Source organism: Podarcis melisellensis, assembly GCF_964234715.1.
Source record: "Podarcis melisellensis genome assembly, chromosome: 4".
Classification (NCBI taxonomy): domain Eukaryota; kingdom Metazoa; phylum Chordata; class Lepidosauria; order Squamata; family Lacertidae; genus Podarcis; species Podarcis melisellensis.
In genome coordinates this window covers 102,661,331-102,683,697 of record NC_138531.1, presented here as the reverse complement: position 1 = coordinate 102,683,697, position 22,367 = coordinate 102,661,331, and the positions used below count along the sequence as shown (strand labels likewise).

The following is a 22,367-nucleotide window of genomic DNA, read 5'->3' as shown; positions in this document are numbered from 1 at the left end:
TTTGTGGACCTTAAGGTCCTCCGTGGGGCATACCAGGAGAGGAGGTCCCATATGTACGAGGGTCCTAGGCCGTGAAGGGCTTTAAAGGTCAAAACCAGCACCTTAAATCTGATCCTGTACTCCACCGGAAGCCAGTGCAGCTGGAAAAGCACTGGGCGAATATGCTCCCATGGCAGAGACCCCTTGAGGAGCCTCGGTGCAGCATTCTGCACCTGCTGGAGTTTCTGGGACAGCTTCAAGGGCAGCCCCGCGTAGAGCAAATTACAATAGTCAAGCCTGAAGGTGACCATCGCATGGATCACTGTGGCCAGGTCAGGGCGAGAAAGGTAAGGGACCAACTGCTTGATGTGGCGAGGGTGGAAAAATGTCGCATACAGCTTCCAGGTCATGTGGCCAGCACGAGTAAGTCGCTTCTGGTGAACCAGAACATCACATGGAAACACCATTTACCTTCCCGCCAGAGCAGTACCTATTTATCTACTTGCACTTTGACGTGCTTTTGAACTGCTAGGTTGGCAGGAGCTGGGACTGAACAACGGGAGCTCACCCCGTCACGGGGATTCGAACTGCCGACATTCTGATCGGCAAGTCCTAGGCTCTGTGGTTTAACCCACAGTGCCACCTGCGTCCCAACGCAGCAGTTCACATTTTAAAACAGCCAAACACCTTTGTCAGGCGACCCATGCTTGGGTTGGTGGAGAGCAAAGGTTATGGAATCCCTTCCGTTTCCAACATCACTCTTCTCTTTGGACAACCAAAGACTGACAGGAGCAAAAACAAAAAGTGAAAACCTCACAGAAGCTACTTCAACTTCCCTAACAACTCTGAAGTTTACAGTTAAAATGGCCTCGATAGTTCAGACCAACCTGATCCTTGTTTAAGAAGCTGCAACTGGAGGAAGATCATTCACAGAAAAAACAGTACTTTACTCTTCAAGGTTTTTTTGTGGGAATACTGTAATCCCAGGTGTTGTATGGGGCGCTGTTGAATTCTGTGAAAATATATGAGGTTCATCACAGACAGCTGTTTTGAATTTAAAGAGATATTATGATCCCACAGGGAGCCTTACCAAGAGAGGCTACGATCCCATGATTCTCCTCCATGACGTCCTTATGCAGAGCTCTCTGGTCAGGATCCAGCAATGCCCACTCCTCGTCCGTGAAACGAACAGCGACATCTTCAAAGCACACTGGACCCTAAAAGAAAAAGGGAAATGTCCTCCTCTGAGACAGCAGAAATATAATCTGCTAAACAATGCTCTGTTGTTTCCTTCCTGTCAATTGTGGTGTTGTTTCAATAGGATTGCTTTGCTGCACATTTTAAATATGGATGCTTATTTTAACGCTTTAATGGAATTATTTAATTCTGCGTTTTAATTATGGGAATTGGTCTTTGTGCAAATAGGTGGTACTCCACCTGGTGTTTTTCAAGTCATTCTGCCTACGCAAGAATCCAAGTTTCCCAGATGGAAGGATTCACTTCCCCCTCTCCTTGTGAGTTGTTCTGGGAAGGTTTCATCCCAATGCTCTAAAGCCAAATTCAAGGGGTTCATGGAGAGGGGGGCATGGAGAGGGGGAGTAATGGGGGGCGGGACCCATTTTGCAGTGGAGAGGGCTGGGCTGGCCACTATTTGTTATCGTCTGTCTGCTGCTTAGAAGCCTATTTTAGCATTCACTGATGAATATAGAAATACAAGAAGCCTAGTTTGGATGGCCATCTGTCTTGGGTGATCTAGCTGAGACTCCTGCAATGCAGGGGGTGGGACTTGATGACCCTTTTGGTCCCTTTCAACTCTAGGATTCCATGAAAACAGCAACTACAGATGAATCCTACTGGCGACATTCAGAAGCCTCGTGTCACAGAGTTATCTGGGCAGGAAATCCCACAGTTCACAGCTGGAGTTAACTCTTTATCAGCAAGAACACGATATTCCCAGACTTGGCTGAGTTTCAGGCCCAATGAGAAGAGCAGCTCATTCCCTGAGGGTCTGTCAGTTTGCATTGTCAATCAATTAATGGACTAGTTGTCTAGGTGGAAGTTTCTTTAGTGTGGAGGTATATGAAAAGTAAGATTAGGTAGTTTGTTTAAGTGGTCTTGTAAAGAGGTGCTCTGTTGAGTATTCCGTTGGAGAGGTTTGCTATGAAGTGATGTTTTCAGGTCTTGGTTTATATATTTGAGTGGAGTTTAATATAAGGTAACGTAAGGTAAGCTTTATAAGATAGCTGTTTTGATGAGTGAGTTGCGTCTTTTCCTTAACTGTGTCAGGTTTCATAGGTACTGTTTTGTTTTATAATGTGAGGGACTACATTTGAAAAACGTGAGTTGGTTTTTTAGGAGTCAGGATGTTGTTCTGCTGCTCACAGAAGCATCTGGTCAGACTGTTTCGTCTTTCGTCTACCAACCAAAGGCTAGGATTTATTCTTGTAGAAGGAAAGTGTACATGCAATGTTTTTCTAGAGGTGTTTTGCATATCAATACTTCCTGCACCTAATAAATGGGGGGGATTGTTAGTCTGCATTTATTAGTGCAGAAAGCATTGATTTCTTTCCTATTCTGATTAATTCAAGAGGGTTCTGGAAGCTTGTCTGCATAAGAGAAATAAGCAGAAGGTGCCTGATGTTTGGGTTATTCCTTCAGAGAAGCTGAGTACAGCTGGTTTAAAGTGGTTCTCTTATCTCTTCTGTCAAGGTCAGGAGCCTCTTTCTCTTTCGCTCTCTCTTGTTAAGGTTAAGGGTTAAGGTTTAGACTTACTATGTTATGTAAGTAAAGTCTGCTGCAACTGGATTTCTTATGGACAGTGCCAATCTGCTAACTATATATTGGAGTTCTGCTCTGGATCAATATTGAGTCGAATTCCATTTCAGGGTCTTCCTCCACAAAATCAGTTGCTGAGAGTGAAGGCCTCCGGCTCCCCACAGCTTTCTAACTCCCCTCCTCTCTGGGGTTTCTTGCAAGCGATTGAGCAGTGCACCAATGTGCAGCCTGCCTTTGCTCCTCCATTGTCAGACATCTCCTGGTTCTGAGAGACAATCAGGGAGGGTGGCTTCTGGCAGAAGAAGGAGCCACTGGTGGCTCCTCCTTCTCCTGACTCACCTCTGCCTCTTGACCTCCCTCCTCCACTCGCCTCCCCCCTCTTCTGCCTCTGATTCTGCACTGCATTTTGCCACAGAGTCTCCCAGCTCACTAAGCCCTGTTTCCCCTTCAGCTTCTGACGCCTCCTCTTCCCAGGCTTCTCCCTCTGACCGCTCATCCTTCCTCCACCTCCACTCCTTCGGCTCTGAGCCGTCTTCCCTTCCTGGTTCCCCAGCTGTTTCCTCCCAGCATTCCTCTGTGCCCAACCAGTCCATGACATTGCTCCATCCCTCAGCCTCTGACCCCACAAGGCAGCTTCCCCTGACCTGATCTGGTTCCACAGCCGCTGCTTCCCTTCTGCCCCCATGAAAAGGCAGATCAGGAGGTCTTGCCGGCATCATTCTGTCTCCTGCAAGAGAAAAAAGGTAATCAGGACGCCAGGAGTGCCTGCTTCTCTCACAGGTGAAACAGGGCATCTCTAACTACAGATGGGCCTTTGAGAAAGACTTACCTGCTGAGTGCATTTGGACGTTTGTTTCATATGTTTGTTGTGCAGAAATATGTCTCCCCTGTTCTAGACCCTTGGCCCCAACAGTCACCCCCCCCCAAGGAAAAAACAAGATGAAAAGAACCCACAGATTAGATGGGAAACAAACAAAAGGAGACCAAAAGGAGAAAACCCACCATTCACCTTACCCAGTGGTGTCTTTCTGGTGTCCAACAGAGGCCTCTCTGCCTCACAGGAATCCATGTTCATTTCTGCAAAATGATCATTTTCCTGAAAGACCAACAAGGATTCAAAACAGAGAAAGGCGAGAAATATTACAAAGAGAATGAAAAAGAAAAAAACTTTAAGAGTGTTAGATCTCATTCCATGGATGCCTCCCCAGAAAAAGGATAGGCCATCAGCAGACCATTATGGGATATTTTCTGTCCTGTTTGGAGCCCCTTTCCAGAGGAAAGTCTCTCTCACCTGCTTTCTCTCTTCCTGCTTTCTGTCCTCTGCCTGACTCAGGAGGAAACCTTCGGCCAAGGCCACTGCCTGGGAACTGGTCTCTGCTCCACAGTCCCTCACCCAGCTCTCCATCTCCAGTGGAAGGACAGCCAGGAACTGCTCCAAGATCACCAGGTCCAGCATCTCAGCTTTCGTGTGCTTTTCCGGCTTCAGCCACTGACGGTCAAGGTGGTAGAGTCGGCTGCACACCTCTCGGGGTCCTTTGGCCTCCTGGCAGCAGAACTGCCTCAACTGCTGGCTCTGCACCTCTGAGCGGAGAGTGTCCTCCTCACCCAGGATATTCTGCACAGAGTTTTCCCAGAACCCCCCACTGCTCCCAGTTTGGTTGGCATGGCCTCTTCCTGTTCCAGGGCCAGCTGAGTCTTGCTCATCCATCTGTGCTCTCAGGAAGCCTCTGAGAGATTGCAAGGAACACTTTGGTCTTTTTAAAATTCTGTCTGTCTGAATGAGAAGCTGCAGCAAATCCTACAAAGCAAATACATTGTTCTGTTACAAAAGCTGTACAATAACAGGAGAAGAAAAAGGTTCCCTGAGCAAGCATGGATGAGTCTTGCTGGGAACCAGGGTAGGACTGCACCACAGCCCAGACTCTGAGCTATCTTTCTAAAAAGGAGGAGGGGGAGGAGGAGGAGATGTAGGCCTCTAGAAGGGAGATTGTGGAAATGTGGAGGCAAGCGAAGAGATTAAAGTGAGGGGACTCAGCCTGGTTGCTCCTTCCTTCCAGTCAATGCATGAAGTCAGAACTGATTGACAAGGGAGTCATTGGTGCCTCGTGAAAAATGACTATGTGTGTTGAATCTGAATCTCCTTTCTTGTAGCTTGAAGCCACTGGTTGGAATCCTACCCCCAGGGGACATGGCTCTCCTATCTACTCTCTGTCTCCTCCTCTCCAACTAAACATACCCAGCTCCTCACAAAGCTTGGCTTGATCTGCTTGGCTGGCCTCCTCTGCCAATAAGGAGAAAGAAAGAAGGGAAACAGACAAAGAGGTTTGGGAGCAACCATTCAGACACGTTTCCTCTCTTGTGCAATGACGCTGACCCGTGTCACACACAGCAGAAGTCCTACAGGAGAAAAAGGAGGAGGAGGAGGAATAGGAGGAAGCAGCCTCTAGCCCCCCTAGAAGGAAGATTGCAATGCAAAATGTGGAGGGAAGTGAAGGGATTTCTGGGAGATGAATCAGCCTGGTTGCTCCTGCCTTCCAGTCAATGCATGAAGTCAGAACTGACTGACAAGGGAGTCATTTGTATCTTGTGAAAAATGGATGCTTGGCTCTGGTGGGGGTCACCCGGGGGTCCTCAGGAGTTGCTCTCCCCCCACCCCCACTTCTGGGCACATTCCTCCCCTGCTTCTGTCTCCTTTTCTTGCACTTGGACTCTCTGCCACTCTCAAGACAGACTCCTGGGGTGGGGTCCCTTTTTCTTTGTTCTGAGGGCCAGGTATGGGCAGGGCCAAAGACATCACCTTTGAAATTTAGGAGGGCAATTTAGTATTATTATTCTGTTAGATAGCTTAACACACACACAGCCATTGATGCCAAGGTCCCTGGAGGCTCAGGGAGTAGCAGCGCCCATTTCCGGCTGCTTTGCCAGCAACAATCCCTTTGGGAGAGAGAGGATGTGGTCCTGGGATGCCCTGCTCTGGGTGCGAGGGGATTGCTGCAGTGGCCTCCGTGGGGAGCTGCCCTGGGAGACACTGGGAAACTGGTCCCCAATGCAGCAGCCAGACTATGGGCTGGGATCCCTCTCTTTATTCCTGGTCTTTCTCTCCCATCTTATTTTTTTTTTGGGGGGGGGGCTAGTCCACCTCCTCGTCCAGCTTTGGAAAACCATTTGCACATTTTTCGTCCGTTGTGCAATGAGGCTGAGTGACGTTACACAGAGTTAAAGTCCCAGGAACTCCTTTGTTCAAAGAAGGGAGATCTTTTCTGAAGGGGGGAGGGAGGGGTAGAGGGCCAAATGAGTTTTGGATCCTCTGATCTGCAGGAAGGAGAGCGTGGCAGACCTGGCCCCTCCCTGGCAGGACCCTCTCCTCCTCCCTGACTTGAGGTCCCCCCCCTGCAGGAGCAGATCAGGCCCCCCAGGCCCCCTCCCCTGCTGCAGCCCTGGGACCCCCCCCCCCGTCTCCCCACTGCACCCTCTAAGGGGAGAGAGAGGAGACTCACCAGATCCCAAGCGAGACACCCAAGCAGGAAAGGACTGGGGAGGGAGGGGCCTTGGCGCTGGAGGACCTGACCCCCCTTGCTTCCTGTCCTCTCTAGGAAGGCAGCTCAGTTCCCTTTAACCCTTGCCAAGCCGAGTCCTCCCTCGCTCAGCCCTCTCTCAGATTCTTATTATTTGTTATGGATTTCGGGGAGGCAGCTGCCCCCCTGGCTACTCCAATGCCCAGATATCCTTTTGGGGGTGAGGCTCTTGGCTGGACTCTGAGCATCTCCCTCCCTTGGGTGGAAACCAGAGGAAGAGCCTGCAGGGAAAAGGGCTTTGCAGGAGGCAAGGAAGCTCCTCCTGGAATTCAGGAGTGGAGAGAGAGGAGGGGATCCCAGGGTCATCTAGTCCAACCCCCAGCAATGCAGGAATCTCAGCTCAAGCATCCAGGGCAGATGGCCCTCCGATCTCTGCTGAGAAACCTCCCAGGAAGGAGAGTCCCCCACCTCCCCAGGGAGACCTTTCCCCTGCCCAGCTGCTCTTAGATGTCCCTCAAGGCAGCGGGTCCTGAGTTCCAGCCCTGCTGAAACAATGGCACTGGCTCCCAATGAGGAACCTAGCGAATATCATAATAAATAAATCCCATTCTCATCATAAATGAGTAATACTTTCTTGTGCATGCTTTTTCTGTCTAATAATTCTTATGCATGCTTGTTATGCTAATATACAAAAGTGTATCATTTCCTCTTCCAGAAATGCTTAATTGTGAATTCAAGGGACACTGAAGTCTTTGCAGAGAGAGATGACAGGACAGCTTTCCAGATTAGTTAGCTGGGAGTGAGACAGTTGGCAGAGTGGCACTGGGCTCGCTAAGATGCCAGCTACTACAGCAATTGCTTTCTTGAGCCTTTTTAGCACTGCAATACCATTTCTTTAAAAAATAAAACAAAAAAAATCCTTCCAGTAGCACCTTAAAGACCAACTAAGTTAGTTCTTGGTATGAGCTTTCGTGTGCATGCACACTTCGATACACTGAAACAGAAGTCACCAGACCCTTCTATATAGTGAGAAGGTGCTACTGGAAGGAATTTTTTTGTTTTGACTATGGCAGACCAACACGGCTACCTATCTGTAACTTTAAAAAATAAAAAGGTTGATTTTTAAGTCGTGGCAGTGTGTGAGCAAATACTCCACATCTGCCAAGCTTTCAGGAGCAGGACTAAGGGGTGAAATGAAGCCCCCCAGATCCCCAAAGGTCGAGGGAAATGGTCTATCTCCCTTCTTCCTTTTCATTATCAGTTCTTTCACCTAAGAAATGGGAAGAAAGCAGCTGCTCATGCTGAGCGCAGCGTTTGTTGGGTTGGAGATTTATGAGCTGACAATGGTATGATTCATCAGTAAAAAATATGATTTGTTGTTATCTGTAAGTGAAGCCACATTTGAAACAATACAGACGCAGTCAAAGGGAATTTCCTAGGAAGTCTTTTATTCAGTCTCACCTGCAATCATATGTGCTGAACACACAGAAACACATAGATAATGTGAAATAACTGGGAGTTACAGACTCCTAATAACACTCAACACATGCAAGCAGATTAATGGAAAAGTACATATGATTTCCCCACCTCTTTTTTAAAAAAAATTGCTTTTATTTATTTTCATGGTAGAAAAGATAATTTTAAAGAAAGCAATGTTTACAACCATAAACAACAAATACCTTACCCTGATGAAATTGCAGATTTTCATCATGCCATGTGTTAAAGTTTCATTTGATTACAGTGGTACCTTGGGTTAAATATGCTTCAGGTTACGGATGCTTCAGGTTACAGACCCCGCTAACCCAGAAATATTACCTCGGGTTAAGAACTTTGCTTCAGGATGAGAACAGAAATTGTGCTCCGGCGGCACGGCGGCAGCGGGAGACCCCATTAGCTAAAGTGGTGCTTCAGGTTAAGAACAGACCTCCGGAACGAATTTCCGTATTTTTCGCTCTATAGGACGCACTTTTCCCCCTCCAAAAATTAAGGGGAAATGTTTGTGCGTCCTATGAAGCGAATGCAGGCTCCTTGGCTTCAGCGAAAGCAACGCGAAGCCTCCAAAGCACAAGAGGGAGCGCTCCAGAGGCTATGCATGTCTTTCGCTGATGCCTGGTGCGCACCGACCCCTCTCGCTCTCCAGGCTTCAGGGATAGCCGCCTGAAGCCTTCGGAGCGCAGCGGGAACTCGGGCTGCGCTCCAAAGGTTTCGGGTTCCTGTCTGCGCAGCTTGCCCCGAGGCAGCTTGGCCGGCGGGTGGGCTGAGGGAACTCCTTGGCTATGCAGACGAAGTGCGGCATCACCGCCTGGTAGCTCGAGTAGATGCCCATCAGCAATGGCGTAGCGTGGGTTGTAAGCACCCGGGGCAAGGCAAGTAATTTGCACCCCCTAACCCATGGATTTATGCCCCTAACCCTAACCCCCAGATGTTGCGCCCGGTGCAGCCGCCCCCCCTGCACCCCCACGCTACGCCACTGCCCATCAGCTCTGTGGGCTTGGTGGCGGCGGCAGCCATCAAGCAGGGGAAAGAGAAAAGAGCGCGTGCGGCAGAAAACCAGTGTCTCGCTTTGTGCTGCTGCTTATTCTTCGCTGCCTTGAGGCGTTTCTCTCTAATGCGAGGGAGACCCGGGTGGAAAAGGCAGGAAAGCCGCCGGAGGTGGGACGAGAGGGTGGCTTCTGTAGCCGAAAAAGCACGCTGGGGAGGAGGGTAAATCCTGCTGCTGGCAGTGACGGGCAGAAAGAAGCGGGCGCTCCGCTGGTGTCCCTGCGCCACGCTCTGTCTCTCTCGCCTGCCCACACAGGAGCTTGCTCAGATGACATGCAATGCCACTTAAAGGCGGTGAGGCCGCTTCCCTTCCGCCTGACGTGCGCTCCCACCGCCCCTCTCCCTCGCCGCCGTGGAGAGATTTCTCTTCCAAGAAACGGCGGAAAGACCCGCCAGCACCCACCGCAGAAACGGCGGGGGAGGGAGCGAGGGAACCCAGAAAGTGAGGCGGAGGGGGGAGACAAGGGACGCGCCAAAACACCTTGCCCCTGCCTGCTGCCTGCATTTTTAGAGAAACCAAAGACTGGAACTGGGGAAGTCGGGGCAGTGGCGTAGCGTGGGTTGTCAGCACCCGGGGCAAGGCAAGTAATTTGCGCCCCCTAACCCGTGGATTTGCGCCCCCTAGCCCCCAGATGTTGCGCCCGGTGCGACCGCCCCCCCTGCACCCCCTACGCTACGCCAGTGAGTCGGGGGGGGGGGTTGTTAGGGGAGGGGGGTTCCTGGAAAAGAAGCGGCCCCTTTTTTGCAGGGGGAGGTGGCGAAGGCCGCTGGGAAGGCAGACAATGGGATCTCCCGACTTTCTTACTTTTTTAAAAACTTTGAAGCAGCCACAGAGGAAGCATAGAATCATAGGAGACCGACTTTGATCATAGAATTGTAGAGTTGGAAGGGGTCCCAAGGGTCATCTAGTCCAACCCGCTGCAATGCTAGGGGATTTTATTAGCAGCGTTTATGGGGGGGGTTTAAGCGCATGAGTGTGGATTTAAACCCCGCTCCCCACATGGTCTGTTTCCTTCCTCTTTGCAGCCCCAAATTCTCGCTGCTGTTACCCCACCTGCACTGGGGACGATTTTCACACACAAACACGACTTAAGACGGCAAAAAGATCGGTGCAGACAAACATCGTGTCGCTTGCAAAGCAGCGCTTGGTTTTGTCAACCCGATTTGGAAGGGTGGTTGGTCTGGTGCTCTGTCGCTTCAGTCCCCCCAACCCTAGCCTTGTGCTGCAAAACGGATCCCCACATCAATTTTCTTGATTTCCCCACCCCCCTAAAAACTAGGTGCGCCCTATGGTCTGGTGCGCCCTATGGAGCGAAAAATACGGTAAGTAGTTAACCCGAGGTACCACTGCACTCTAAAAGATCACACCATATTTCCTCATGATTACTGGTTGGAGTCTTTAAAAAACAACATTTTTTAAAGCAAATTTTACATAACAAATTTAAATTCAAACAAATATCTCATCTCATCATGGAGGATTCCCTGACTCAAGGACTTCTTCCACCTGCCTTGCTCCCTCTCTGGCCCTAGGACTCCTCATGAGGAGCTGTTCCCATGAGGGAGACCTGTGAGGGGAGAGACTCCGTCAGGCAAGGCCTTCTTCCACCTTGCCCCACCCTCCAGTCTCTGCTTTTCAATTTCCATTGAATTGTTTTATGCGGCTTGCCATTGTTTTATTTATCATACTTTAGAAATTATTTATTGTAATTGTTAAGAGTGAATTTCTGTTTAACTTTTATATGCTGATATTATTATTTTATACTATTCGAATGATTGTTGAATGTTACTTTTTTGTTGTAGGTTGCTTATTTTAAAGTTGTGTTTTATTATCTCATTTTTGTATTGCATTAGATTGTTATAATATGTACATTTTTTGTTTCTTCAGCTTGTAAACTGCCTGGAGTATTATAAGATAGAAAGATGTTAATCAAATTTAAAATGCTGATGATGATGGTTTCCATTTAAAGCAGTTCTATACATTTTTGCTACTCTTACAGGTGTTAAATACCACCAATACATCATTTTCATATAATTTTCCTTCAACGCACAGAACGCTGTAAATTTCAAGCCCTCCCTCCAGTTTTTTTCAAGATGAAAATTGAATATTATGCCCAATATATTACTTTTAATCATTACTGATTAAACACCTGCTACAATTTGACTTCTTCGTCTTTTGTATGCCACTCTAGCAACAATTTATACATTTTAGAAAGTAACTTCACATTATTTCCAATAAGTCTTTTTCAAACCTTGAAATTTCTGTACTTAATCCATTTTTCTTATCTATTTTAAATACATCATTTAATTGATGCTAATGCAACCAATCTGTAACCAACTTTCTTATGTCTTCAAAACTTTTCAATTTCAGTTGTTCTACTTCTATGAATAGTAGTGATGTATGGAAGTGAGAGCTGGACCATAAAGAAGGCAGATCGCTGAAGAATTGATGCTTTTGAATTATGGTGCTGAAGGAGACTCTTGAGAGTCCCATGGACTGCAAGAAGAACAAACCGATCCATTCTTAAGGAAATCAGCCCTGAGTGCGCACTGGAAGGACAGATCCTGAAGCTGAGGCTCCAATACTTTGGCCACCTCATGAGAAGAGAAGACTCCCTGGAAAAGACCCTGATGTTGGGAAAGATGGAGGGCACAAGGAGAAGGGGACGACAGAGGACAAGATGGTTGGATAGTGTCTTCGAAGCTACAAACAGGAGTCTGACCAAACTGCGGGAGGCAGTAGAAGACAGAAGTGCTTGGCGTGCTCTGGTCCATGGGGTCACGAAGAGTCCGACACGACTAAACGACTAAACAACAACAACTTCTATGAATAACTCTCTATAGGTTGCCCATTCACATTTCACATTAGTCTTTTTTAGAGATATAGCTTTCACTGATGAAAGCCACCATGGTGTTTTCTGTTCTAATAGGTTTTTATATTTTTCCCATACTCCATAAATTGCTTTTCTTACCAAATGATTCAAAAATCTTTTTGCACTTTGGTCTTCTTATACCATAAATGTGCATGCCAACCAAATCTATTACCATGACCCTCAAGGTCTAAGTTGTCTGTAGCCAGCAGAGACATGATGCCTCATAATATAATTTCAAATCCAGCAGAGAGAAGCCACCTCTTTCTTTGGTATCTGTTAATAGTTTATATTTAATCCTTGGTTTCTTGCCCTGCCAGATAAATTTGGAAATATATTTTTGCCATTGTTTGAAGTGTCCCTCTCTGCTGACCATGGGTATTGTTTGAAATATAAACAATATTCTTGTAAGGTAATTTAAAAAGTTTGGGAAATGATTTACAACGAATTGAATAAAATGTTCAAAAACACGAGGCATTTTTGTTGGGGATTGTAGGGAAAGACCTGCCAAAAAAGTTGAAAAACATCTTCATGTATGCAACAACGGCCGCAAGAGTTCTGGTAGCACAAGGAAGACTGAAGAAATTCCAACTAAAGAATCATGGCAACAAAAATTGATGGACTATGCAGAATTGGCAAAATTGACATATAAGCTACGGGACAAGCATATAAGCTACGGGACAAGCATAACTGTGACTTTAAGGATGAATGGGAAGACGCAACAAAGCGAACTGGACTCTTTGGCAGGTTTTGAATAAACATTCCCAAACCTTTTATTGATAATAATCAGCTAAATAGTTTGATGATCTATACAACTTTGTAACATGCAGAAAACAGCATTTTTAGAGAAACCAAAGACTGGAACTGGGGACCTGGGGGGGGGGGTTGGGGGGAGGAAAAATGGGGGGGAACAAGGATGATATGTTTTTGGATAATATGTCTTGTTATAATTTTGAATAATTTTTTAAAAAATGAAATATAAACAACATTCTTGGCAATACATTCATTTTCATAACTGAAATTCTTTCCCAAAGTGATAGATTCATCTTTCCCCAGATCTCCACATTTTTCTTTGTCTCATTCCACATTGTTACATAATTGTCCTTTATTTATTTAACTTGAATCCTGCTACCTGTCTGTAAAGGGAATTGGGGTTGCTCGTGCGTAAGTGGCCGCTGCTCTAGGCCAGTGTTTCCCAACCTTTTTTGGGCAAAGGCACACTTGTTTCATGAAAAAAATCTCGAGGCACACCACCATTAGAAAATGTTTAAAAAATTAACTCTGTGCCTATATTGACTATATATAAAGTAACTCTCTTTAATAGGAATCAAATAAACACAAAGATAGTATTTTATAATTACTTTATTATGAAATAGTAAGTAAACAGAAATATGAAAAATTATAAAATACTTTATTCAGTGCGCAACCTGGGCCTGTTTGGCTGAACACAAAGCTGATATTCTGGCTGGAATCCAAACTGTGAGACGACGTGGCAAAAGGGGAGCCCTGAATGGAACTTTGTGTTTTTGTCTCGCGCTGCCGCTTCCCGCGCTCTCAAGGACCCGGGAGGAGGAAGACGTGAAGGGAATCCCGAAGGCGCGAAAACCTCGCGCATGCGCAGGCCTTCTGCCTGCGACAGCCCAGTAGGCCGGCCGAAGCGAGCGGCGATGGGATGTGGGAGGGAGCTCGCTCGCCACCCTGCGTGTGCTCGCCGCCGCCGCCCCGCCTCTCGCCGCCCGACTCGCCCGCCTCCCTCCCACGGCACACCAGGCACTAGTGTGCCGCGGAACACCGGTTGGGAAACACTGCTCTAGGCAACGTTGTCTGGCTAAACCTTTCCCTGTCTGGACAGCCCTTTCTCCGTGGCTGTGTCAGTCACTGGCAGAATCCGTCAGTGGGCGTTTCCTGAACTTCTTCCAGCATAAAAGCTCTTTGACACCAAGTCTCCGTCTAGCCTCCCTGCGTGGAAGTTTTCTGCGCAGAGTGGGCGTGGCCAGCGGAGGTCCTGGGCTCTCCCCGCTGGTCTCTGTGGAAGAGTCTTGGAGCCATCTCTCCGAAGTCCTTCCCTGCTCCCCTTTCTTCCTGGTGTCACGCTGATTTCCTTCCTCAGAGGAAGTGTTCCCTCTCTCCCTGCTGAGTCCTTCTCCTGCATCGCTAGGGATCCTTACCACCACTCTTGGCTCCGATGGCAGTTCCCCGACACTGTCCAAACTCAAATACTTTATCTAATACCCTTGGTATACTTACCAATGGTTTTTCCACTGTTATTACAAGGTCATCTGCAAATGCTCTCAATTTATACACTTTGCACCCAACTGTTATACCTTTTATTTCTTCATTAAATCTTGTGTTCCTCACCAGGGTCTCTAATACTAAAATAAACAATAATGACAACAAGGGGCAACGCTGTCCTGTCTTTTTTGTAATTTTACACTTTTCTGATGCTACATTATTCACTATCAGCATTGCCTGCTGATCTGTATAAATTGCATCAATTCCTCTTAAAATGTTTCTCCAAAATTCTCCAAAATCTATTTCCATAGATTTTTTCCAAGACACATTGTCAAAGGCCTTCTCTGCATCCACAAACATCAGAGCAGCCTGCTTTTAATTCCTGACCTCCAGATATTCTATTCTATTAATTATATTCCTTATGTTGTCCTTCATCTGTCGGCCAGGAGGAAAGCCAGCTTGATCCTGATGAATTAACTTTTTAAACAACAATTCACCATAATATTAGCAAATAATTTATAATCATTGTTGAGCAGAGAAATAGGCCTCAACTGAAAGCAAATCTGTGTCTTGTTTGGAAGTAATTTTATGTATGCCTCTTTCCATGAATCTGGAATTTTCCCTTGTGTTCAATATTTTATTCATTACATCTTTCAACGGTTATATCAGAAAGTCTTGTAGTTATTTTTATAATATTTGGCTGATAGACCATCTGGCTCTGGCGATTTACCTAATTTTAAATGGTTAACTCCTTGTTGTACCTCTTGTTTTGTTATTGGTGCATTCAAATAATTTTCTCCTTCAGAATTTTTGGTAACTTACTGTGCTTTAAATATTCTTCAATTATATCTTTATTTTCTTTACCAGCTTGATATTGCTCTGTATAATATTTTACAAATTGCCTTCTAATATCCTTCGGGTTATCTACTATTTTGCCTTCTATTCTCAATTTATTTATTACAGTCTGTCCCTGTTTCTTTTTTTAATTGCCAGGCAAGTAGTTTCCCTGGTTTATTTGCAAATTCAAAGTTTTTCTACCTTAGCATTTTAATCTTCCATTCAATTTCTTGGTTCACTAACATTGAGAATTGTGTTTGTAACGTTTTTACATTCTGTTTTATTGAATCTTTTCAGGGTTTTTTTATCAATTCTTTTTCATTTCTAATCAATTCTTTCAAAATTTCTTTTTACCTTCTCTAACCTTTTTTTGATATGCACTTTGCTGAATAAAGAAAGCTATCACCACTGCTTTACTTGTATCCCAGACCATATTATTTTCTGCCCCTTGATTCAAATTTAATTCAAAATAGTCTTTCAGGATTTTTTCTGGGGTTTTTTTTTGCAAAGTTAGTTGGTGTCAGGGGACTGCCGTCAGAACAGGGGAGGGAGGCAGGGGAGAAGTTGGGATACAGAGTGCCTCCCAAGATCCTGAGGAGCAGCTCCTCCTCTCCAGCGGTGGGGAAAGCCACACCTCCAGTGAAGGAGAGAGAGAAGGGACCAGCCAAGTGGGGAAAGGGGTTGAGGATGCTGCGGAAAGCCCCAGCGCCTAATCTAGCCAGGCTGACAGAAAAGGGGTTGAGGATGCTGCTGAGAGCCCCAGCGCCTCACATAGCCAGGCTGACCAGGAGGGACGCACGCCCCTTCCGTCGCCCAGCCCAGGAGGCAGAGGCTTGGGGTACCGAAGTTCTTATGCTGGGGGAGAAGCCAGAAGGGGCCACTCCCAGATTCTGCAAGTGACTAAGTTGGACATGAACATTGTGTTTCTGCACTGTAAATAGTTTGCACCACTGAAATCTGTAAAAGACAGGTCGGAATCCCACCTGGTTACTCACGAAGAACCACCACCCACATCTGACAACAATCTGGTAGTCATTGCGGTTGCTCACGTGTAGCAGTGGAGAGCAGTACGATGGATCAAGAGGATACTGGGAGTCTGGAGGAGCAAATAGCAGCAGGCAGAGGGGCTACAGGCAGAAGTGCTGGGGAAGAGGAGGTGTGCAACGTAGCAGCCCTGAGGCAGAGGAACGTGGAGCTGGAAGCGCACGTCACTGAGCTTGTAGTGAGGCTGGAGGAGCGCAGAGTGCAGGACCAGCAAATCAGAGCAGCTCCGGTGGAGAGAAAAGTACCATCTCTGGTGAGCAATTTTGGTGGGAACCCTCAAGAATACCTTGCCTTTAAGACTGAGATTAAATATGCCTGGACTTACAAAGGAGGGAATTTGCTAATGATGAGAGGGTGGCGTTCATAGTTTCCCATTTAGAAGGGGCAGCCCGGGAATGGGTGAGACACCTAATAGCGGTGGGAAACGATGCCCTCCAGGACTTGGGGAAATTTTATGAGGTGATGGACGCAATGTCTACCAGTGAAATTCAGGGGGATGTCACACAGCAGGATCTACTGACCCTCAAGCAGGGATCCCTGACTGCAGCTATTGGTCACAGTTCGCAATGCTGGTGCACAAGCTTGACTGGGACTTGTAGTCCGAACCTATGCAGGCTCTCTTTAGGGCAGGCTTAAATTTGGACGTTAAGGATGAGCTCTCCAGGGGACCCTGACCAAGATCCAAGGATGAGCTGACCAAGGCGGCGTTATCTATTGGTGTTCGGCAAGAGGCGCGTGTACAGGAAAGGCGGGAAGTCAGAAAGGTTATATTTGTTCTTAGCATAAATTACTGCACCTCTTTTTTTAGTTTTGTCTGATGATATAAAGTCCATCCCCAGTTGTTTGTTCATCAAGACTTTTCTGTTTTCTTGCTACATGTGCTTCTTGCATATTATGTCCAAATTCTCTAGTCACCTAATCAACAAAGTTTGTAACTCCATCCGTAAAAGAGAGACTTCTCTGGCTTAATTTGTTTTTTGAGAAACCCATGCTTTCAAAGTGTATATTTATGTTGTGAACCACTGTGAAATCTTCAGATGAAGGGCACATAAATTTTAAAAATGAGAATAAACAAGGATATTGACAAGCTGGAACATGTACAAAGGAAGATGACCAAGATGATCTAATATTATTTATGTATTTATTTAATTTGTATACTATCCTATACCAGGACTGCCAACCTGAATAAATTATTGGGGGGGCAGGTAAGCCCCACCTCGCATAATCAATCACACCATTAGAATGGCAATGCCTATCAACAGGGGAGTGGCCCCCTGAAATTTCATTTTGTTTTTGTAAAAAAAAATCTGATGTAAACAACATTTATCAATTTCAAATGACAATTCACATATATATCAATTATAAAGCAAATTATACATTTTCTGTGGCCTCCTGCGTGGTAGATTTCAAGGCGAGATAATTTTATTTCATCCTGCTTCTGAAATCTTAATTAATCCAATTATAATCAGTCTTGATCTTAATCCCTTATCAGCAGCTTCAAAGTTTTTGACTTCTATTCATATTAACACATTTGTTAAATTTTATTTCTGCAAGAGGAGTTCTGTATCCCATATATTTCCTGCATATGATGTTTATTTTATCCATGTTTCTTCATCCTTCCTCTTCTCCACCATGTCCTGCACAGCATCGCTACTTCCGCTCTTTTCCTTTATTCCCAGAGAATGAACCTGTAATTTCAACTGTGTCACACGCCACCTTTTTGTTGTTGTTATTGAGTCAAGATAGAGAGTAATTTGGCATCCTGCCAAATCTCTAGCAAGATTCCACCTACAGCTTCTTGTCCAACTCTCTCAATTATGATCTGGCATCCTGCCAAAGCTTTGGCCGATCTTCAAAGCTCAAAATTCAGGTCTTCCCATTGCAATACAGTGGAAATTCAATGTTTTAAATTCATTTCAATTTTCTCACACAGTTCTATTTTCTGTTGTAATTTGTAAGTATAATCGCATTCTCCTCTTGCCTTTTATCACTTTGTTACCATTCATTTTATCACTTTGGTAGCAAACGTGATATATACAATGAGAGGGTAAAGGCTCCCTCCCCCTTACATACCATATTTTACGTCGAAGGAAGTCTTCTTTCCAGTTTGAATCATTATGGCTTTGTAGCTGTGTCAGTTTAAGGGTCTGGTGACTTCTGTTTCAGTGTATCTGAAGAAGTGTGCATGTACACGAAAGCTTATACCCAGTCTCTAGTTGGTCTCTAAAGTGCTACTGGACAATTTTTCAATTTAGCAGTTTACGACATGTTCCCTTCTTATCATAGAATCATAGAGTTGGAAGAGACCACAAGGGCCATCGAGTCCAACCCCCTGCCAAGCAGGAAACACCATCAGAGCACTCCTGACATATGGTTGTCAAGCCTCTGCTTAAAGACCTCCAAAGAAGGAGACTCCACCACACTCCTGGGCAGCAAATTCCACTGTCAAACAGCTCTTACTGTCAGGAAGTTCTTCCTAATGTTTAGGTGGAATCTTCTTTCTTGTAGTTTGGATCCATTGCTCCGTGTCCGCTTCTCTGGAGCAGCAGAAAACAGTCTTTCTCCCTCCTCTATGTGACATCCTTTTATATATTTGAACATGGCTATCATATCACCCCTTAACCTCCTCTTCTCCAGGCTAAACATGCCCAGCTCCCTTAGCCGTTCCTCATAAGGCATCGTTTCCAGGCCCTTGACCATTTTGGTTGCCCTCCTCTGGACACGTTCCAGTTTGTCAGTGTCCTTCTTGAACTGTGGTGCCCAGAACTGGACACAGTACTCCAGGTGAGGTCTGACCAGAGCAGAATACAGTGGCACTATTACTTCCCTTGATCTAGATGCTATACTCCTATTGATGAGGCCCAGAATTGCATTGGCTTTTTTAGCTGCCACGTCACACTGTTGGCTCATGTCAAGTTTGTGGTCAACCAAGACTCCTAGATCCTTTTCACATGTACTGCTCTCAAGCCAGGTGTCCCCCATCTTGTATTTGTGCCTCTCATTTTTTTTGCCCAAGTGCAATACTTTACATTTCTCCCTGTTAAAATTCATCTTGTTTCTTTTGGCACAGTTCTCTAATCTGTCAAGGTCGTTTTGAAGTGTGATCCTGTCCTCTGGGGTGTTAGCCACCCCTCCCAGTTTGGTGTCATCTGCAAATTTGATCAGGATGCCCTTGAGTCCATCATCCAAGTCATTGATAAAGATGTTGAATAAGACCGGGCCCAAGACAGTACCCTGTGGCACCCCACTAGTCACTCTTCTCCAGGATGAAGAGGAACCATTGATGAGCACCCTTTGGGTTCGGTCAGTCAGCCAGTTACAAATCCACTGAGTGGTAGCATAGTCAAGACCGCATTTTACCAGCTTCTTTACAAGAATATCATGGGGCACCTTGTCAAATGCCTTGCTGAAATCAAGGTAGGCTACATCCACTGCGTTCCCTTCATCTACCAGGCTTGTAATTCTGTCAAAAAACAAGATCAGGTTAGTCTGACATGACTTATTTTTCAGAAATCCATGCTGACTATTGGTGATCACAGCATTCCTTTCTAGGTGCTCACAGACTGTTTGCTTAATGATCTGCTCCAGAATCTTCCCTGGTATTGATGTCAGACTGACTGGGCGGTAATTATTTGGGTCCTCTCTTTTCCCCTTTTTGAAAATAGGGACAACATTTGCCCTCCTCCAGTCTGCCGGGACTTCGCCTGTTCTCCAGGAATTCTCAAAGATGACTGCCAGTGGTTCTGAAATGACATCTGCCAGTTCTTTTAATACTCTTGGATGCAGTTCATCTGGCCCTGGAGACTTGAATACATCTAGACTAGCCAAGTATTCTTGTACTATCTCCTTAGTTATTCTTGGCTGTGTTTCCTCTGCTGAATCATTTGCTCCAAATTCTTCAGGTTGGGCATTGTTTTCTTTATCGGAGAAGACTGAGGCAAAGAAAGCATTGAGGAGTTCAGCCCTTTATGTGTCCCCTGTTTGCATTTCACCATCTTCTCCTCTGAGTGACCCCACTGTTTCTTTGTTCTTTCTTTTGCTACGAACATACCCATAAAAGGCTTTTTTTGTTGCTTTTAATCTCTCTAGCAAGCCTGAGTCCATTCTGTGCTTTAGCTTTTCTGACTTTGTGTCTACACGTGCTGGCTATTTGTTTGAATTCCTCTTTGGTGGTTTCCCCCCTTTTCCATTTTTTGTACACATCCTTTTTTAATCTTAACTCAGTTAAAAGTTCTTTAGATAGCCACCCTGGCTTCTTTAGGCACCTTCCATGTTCCCGTCACATTGGTATTGCCTGAAGTTGTGCTTTTACTATCTCCCTCTTAACAAACTCCCAGTCATCTTGAACTCCCTTTCCTTTTAATATTACTGTCCATGGGATCTCACCCAGCACTTCCCTAAGCTTTATGAAGTCGGCTTTCTTAAAGTCAAGAAATTGAGTCCTAGTATGCTTGGCTGCTCCTTTCCGCTGTATAGTAAACTTCAGAAGAGCATGATCACTTGCGCCTAATGATCCTTCCACTTCTACCCCACTAACCAGGTCATCAACATTGGTTAGGACCAGATCTAAAATGGCTGTTCCTCTTGTTGCTTCTCCCACTTTCTGGACAATGAAGTTGTCTGCAAGGCCAGCGAGGAATCTGTTTGACCTTATGCTCTTGGCTGAGTTTGACATCCAACAAATATCCGGGTAATTGCAGTCCCCCATTACTACTATCTCCCTTCCTTTTGCATGCTTGGCCATCTGTTCCAGGAAGGCATCATCTATGTCCTCCGTTTGGCTTGGGGATCTATAGTAAACTCCCACAATGAGGTCACTGTTATTCTTCTCTCCCTTGATTTTGACCCAAATGCTCTCACTTTGGCTTTGAGGTTCTAAATCTTGGATCTCTTCACAGGTATACACATCCCTGACATATAACGCCACTCCTCCTCCTTTCTTGTGTGGTCTGTTTCTTTGAAATAGATTGTATCCCTCCATTATTACATTCCAATCGTGGGATTTATCCCACCAGGTTTCAGTGATTCCTATTATGTCATATTTAGTTTGCTGTACCAAGAGCTCAAGCTCATCTTGTTTATTTCCCATGCTTTGTGCATTAGTGTACAGACATTGAAGTCCATTAATCATTCCCCCGTGTCTCTTATTTAAGGATTTTTTCCTCCCACCACTAGGTCTGCGTGCTGTTTGCTCCATTTGGTCCATGACATTTGGATGATCATCTTCATCAATTGATAGACTCCTACCTTCAGGAGCACTGTCTCCCTCCCCCACATTAGTCAGTTTAAAGCCCTCCTGGTGAGGTTTCTGAGATTTTTTGCAAAAACATTCCTCCCAACCGTTGTGAGGTGCAGCCCATCGCTTGCCAGAAGTCCATCTTCAAGAAACTGCATTCCGTGATCTAAGAATCCAAACCGTTCCTGTTTACACCATTTGCGAAGCCAGTTGTTCACTTCCACTATTTTTCCCTCTCTCCCTGGGCCACGTCGTTCAACTGGGAGGACAGATGAGATGACAATTTGTGCATTTAATTGCTTCAATTTCCTGCCCAGAGCCTCGTAATCTCTTTTGATCTTCAGGAGGCTATTGCTTGCAGTGTCATTGGTTCCCACATGAACCAAGAGGAAGGGGTATATAGCCCCGGGGAGACAGCACACTTCCCAAGACATCTTGTCAGGCCCACAGATCACTGCTTCTGTTCCCCTCAGTAGGGAATCCCCTATCACCACTACACGCCTCCTCTTAGGTCTGGTCGGGGTTCTTCTGTGAGCTGTCCGTTCCAAGGTCGCCTGGACATTCCCTGAGGACTGCCTTTGCTGCTCGTCTTCATATACCTGATCGACTGTAATGAGGGAGAGATCCTCAAATGGAGTCTGCTCTTCGTCTTCCATGCTAGGGGAAAGGACCTCAAAGCGATTGCGTATTTCTAAACAATCAGAGCGAACCCTGGGCCTCCTACTTCTTTGAGTCACGTTTCTCCATATATCTGGCTCCTGTGTTGGTGAACTAGCCTCCTTCTCAGGGGAGTCCCCTGTCTCTTCCTTGGTGGAGACGGTGTGCTCTGTTGCTTCCAAGAAGAGTTCCAGCTCTCTAATTCTTTGGAGTGTAGCTACACGTTCCTCCAGTTGCTGGACTTTGTCTTTTAAGAGGGCAATCAACATGCAATTGCTGCAGGTAAAGCTGCCTGCAATCTTTGGCAAGATGGCAAACATTGCGCAGGAACCACAGGCGACTGCAGCTGTTCCCTCACCCTCCATCTTGAGAACGTGTCATTGGGGGTGACTACAGCGGTCCTCCATCATAAAAAGCGTGAAGACAGGACAAATAGATCCCCCCAAAAAAACCTAGGTCTCCCCCAACAAATGTTTGAGACTAGCTCCCCTAAATCTAAAATATGGATCAAACTATGCGCGCCGCCAGCCACAAAGAAACACACACACAAGAAAACCCTTTTGCTCCTCCTTCACCTGCTGCCCTGCAAACTCTGATAAGCTCCTCCCACAGCTAATCACCTGACTCAACAGAAACCCTGCCCCCTCTGACCTTTGCACAGAGAGAGCAGCTAATCAGCCACCA

At 45.9% G+C, this 22,367-nt stretch overlaps 4 protein-coding genes across 14 annotated transcripts in view; 2 read left to right on the top strand and 2 right to left on the bottom strand.

Annotated features, from left to right (window-relative positions):
* The window catches only part of LOC309368792 (uncharacterized protein), a gene marked incomplete at its 3' end in the record, with an annotated part of 476,991 nt that overhangs the window by 118,181 nt on the left and 336,443 nt on the right, over nucleotides 1-22,367 (top strand). The gene's annotated exons all lie outside the window — the stretch shown is intronic.
* The window catches only part of LOC309369064 (uncharacterized protein), a 126,273-nt gene that overhangs the window by 3,007 nt on the left and 100,899 nt on the right, over nucleotides 1-22,367 (bottom strand). For 3 of the 11 annotated variants that reach the window (XM_081909649.1, XM_081909648.1, XM_081909644.1), the window contains one exon: nucleotides 1,070-1,196. The exons of 4 other annotated variants lie outside the window; for them this stretch is intronic. In XM_081909649.1, coding sequence (XP_081765775.1) covers nucleotides 1,070-1,196 — 127 coding nt within the window. Of the gene's footprint in view, nucleotides 1-1,069; nucleotides 1,197-3,398; nucleotides 3,482-3,756; nucleotides 3,851-4,045; nucleotides 4,482-22,367 lie in introns of all 11 variants that reach the window. 4 more of the 11 variants (XM_081909653.1, XM_081909654.1, XM_081909643.1 and 1 more) reach the window with 3 other exon arrangements.
* The window catches only part of LOC309369288 (uncharacterized protein), a 150,952-nt gene that overhangs the window by 107,046 nt on the left and 21,539 nt on the right, over nucleotides 1-22,367 (top strand). The window lies entirely within an intron of this gene.
* The window catches only part of LOC309369055 (uncharacterized protein), a 291,502-nt gene that overhangs the window by 263,221 nt on the left and 5,914 nt on the right, over nucleotides 1-22,367 (bottom strand). The window lies entirely within an intron of this gene.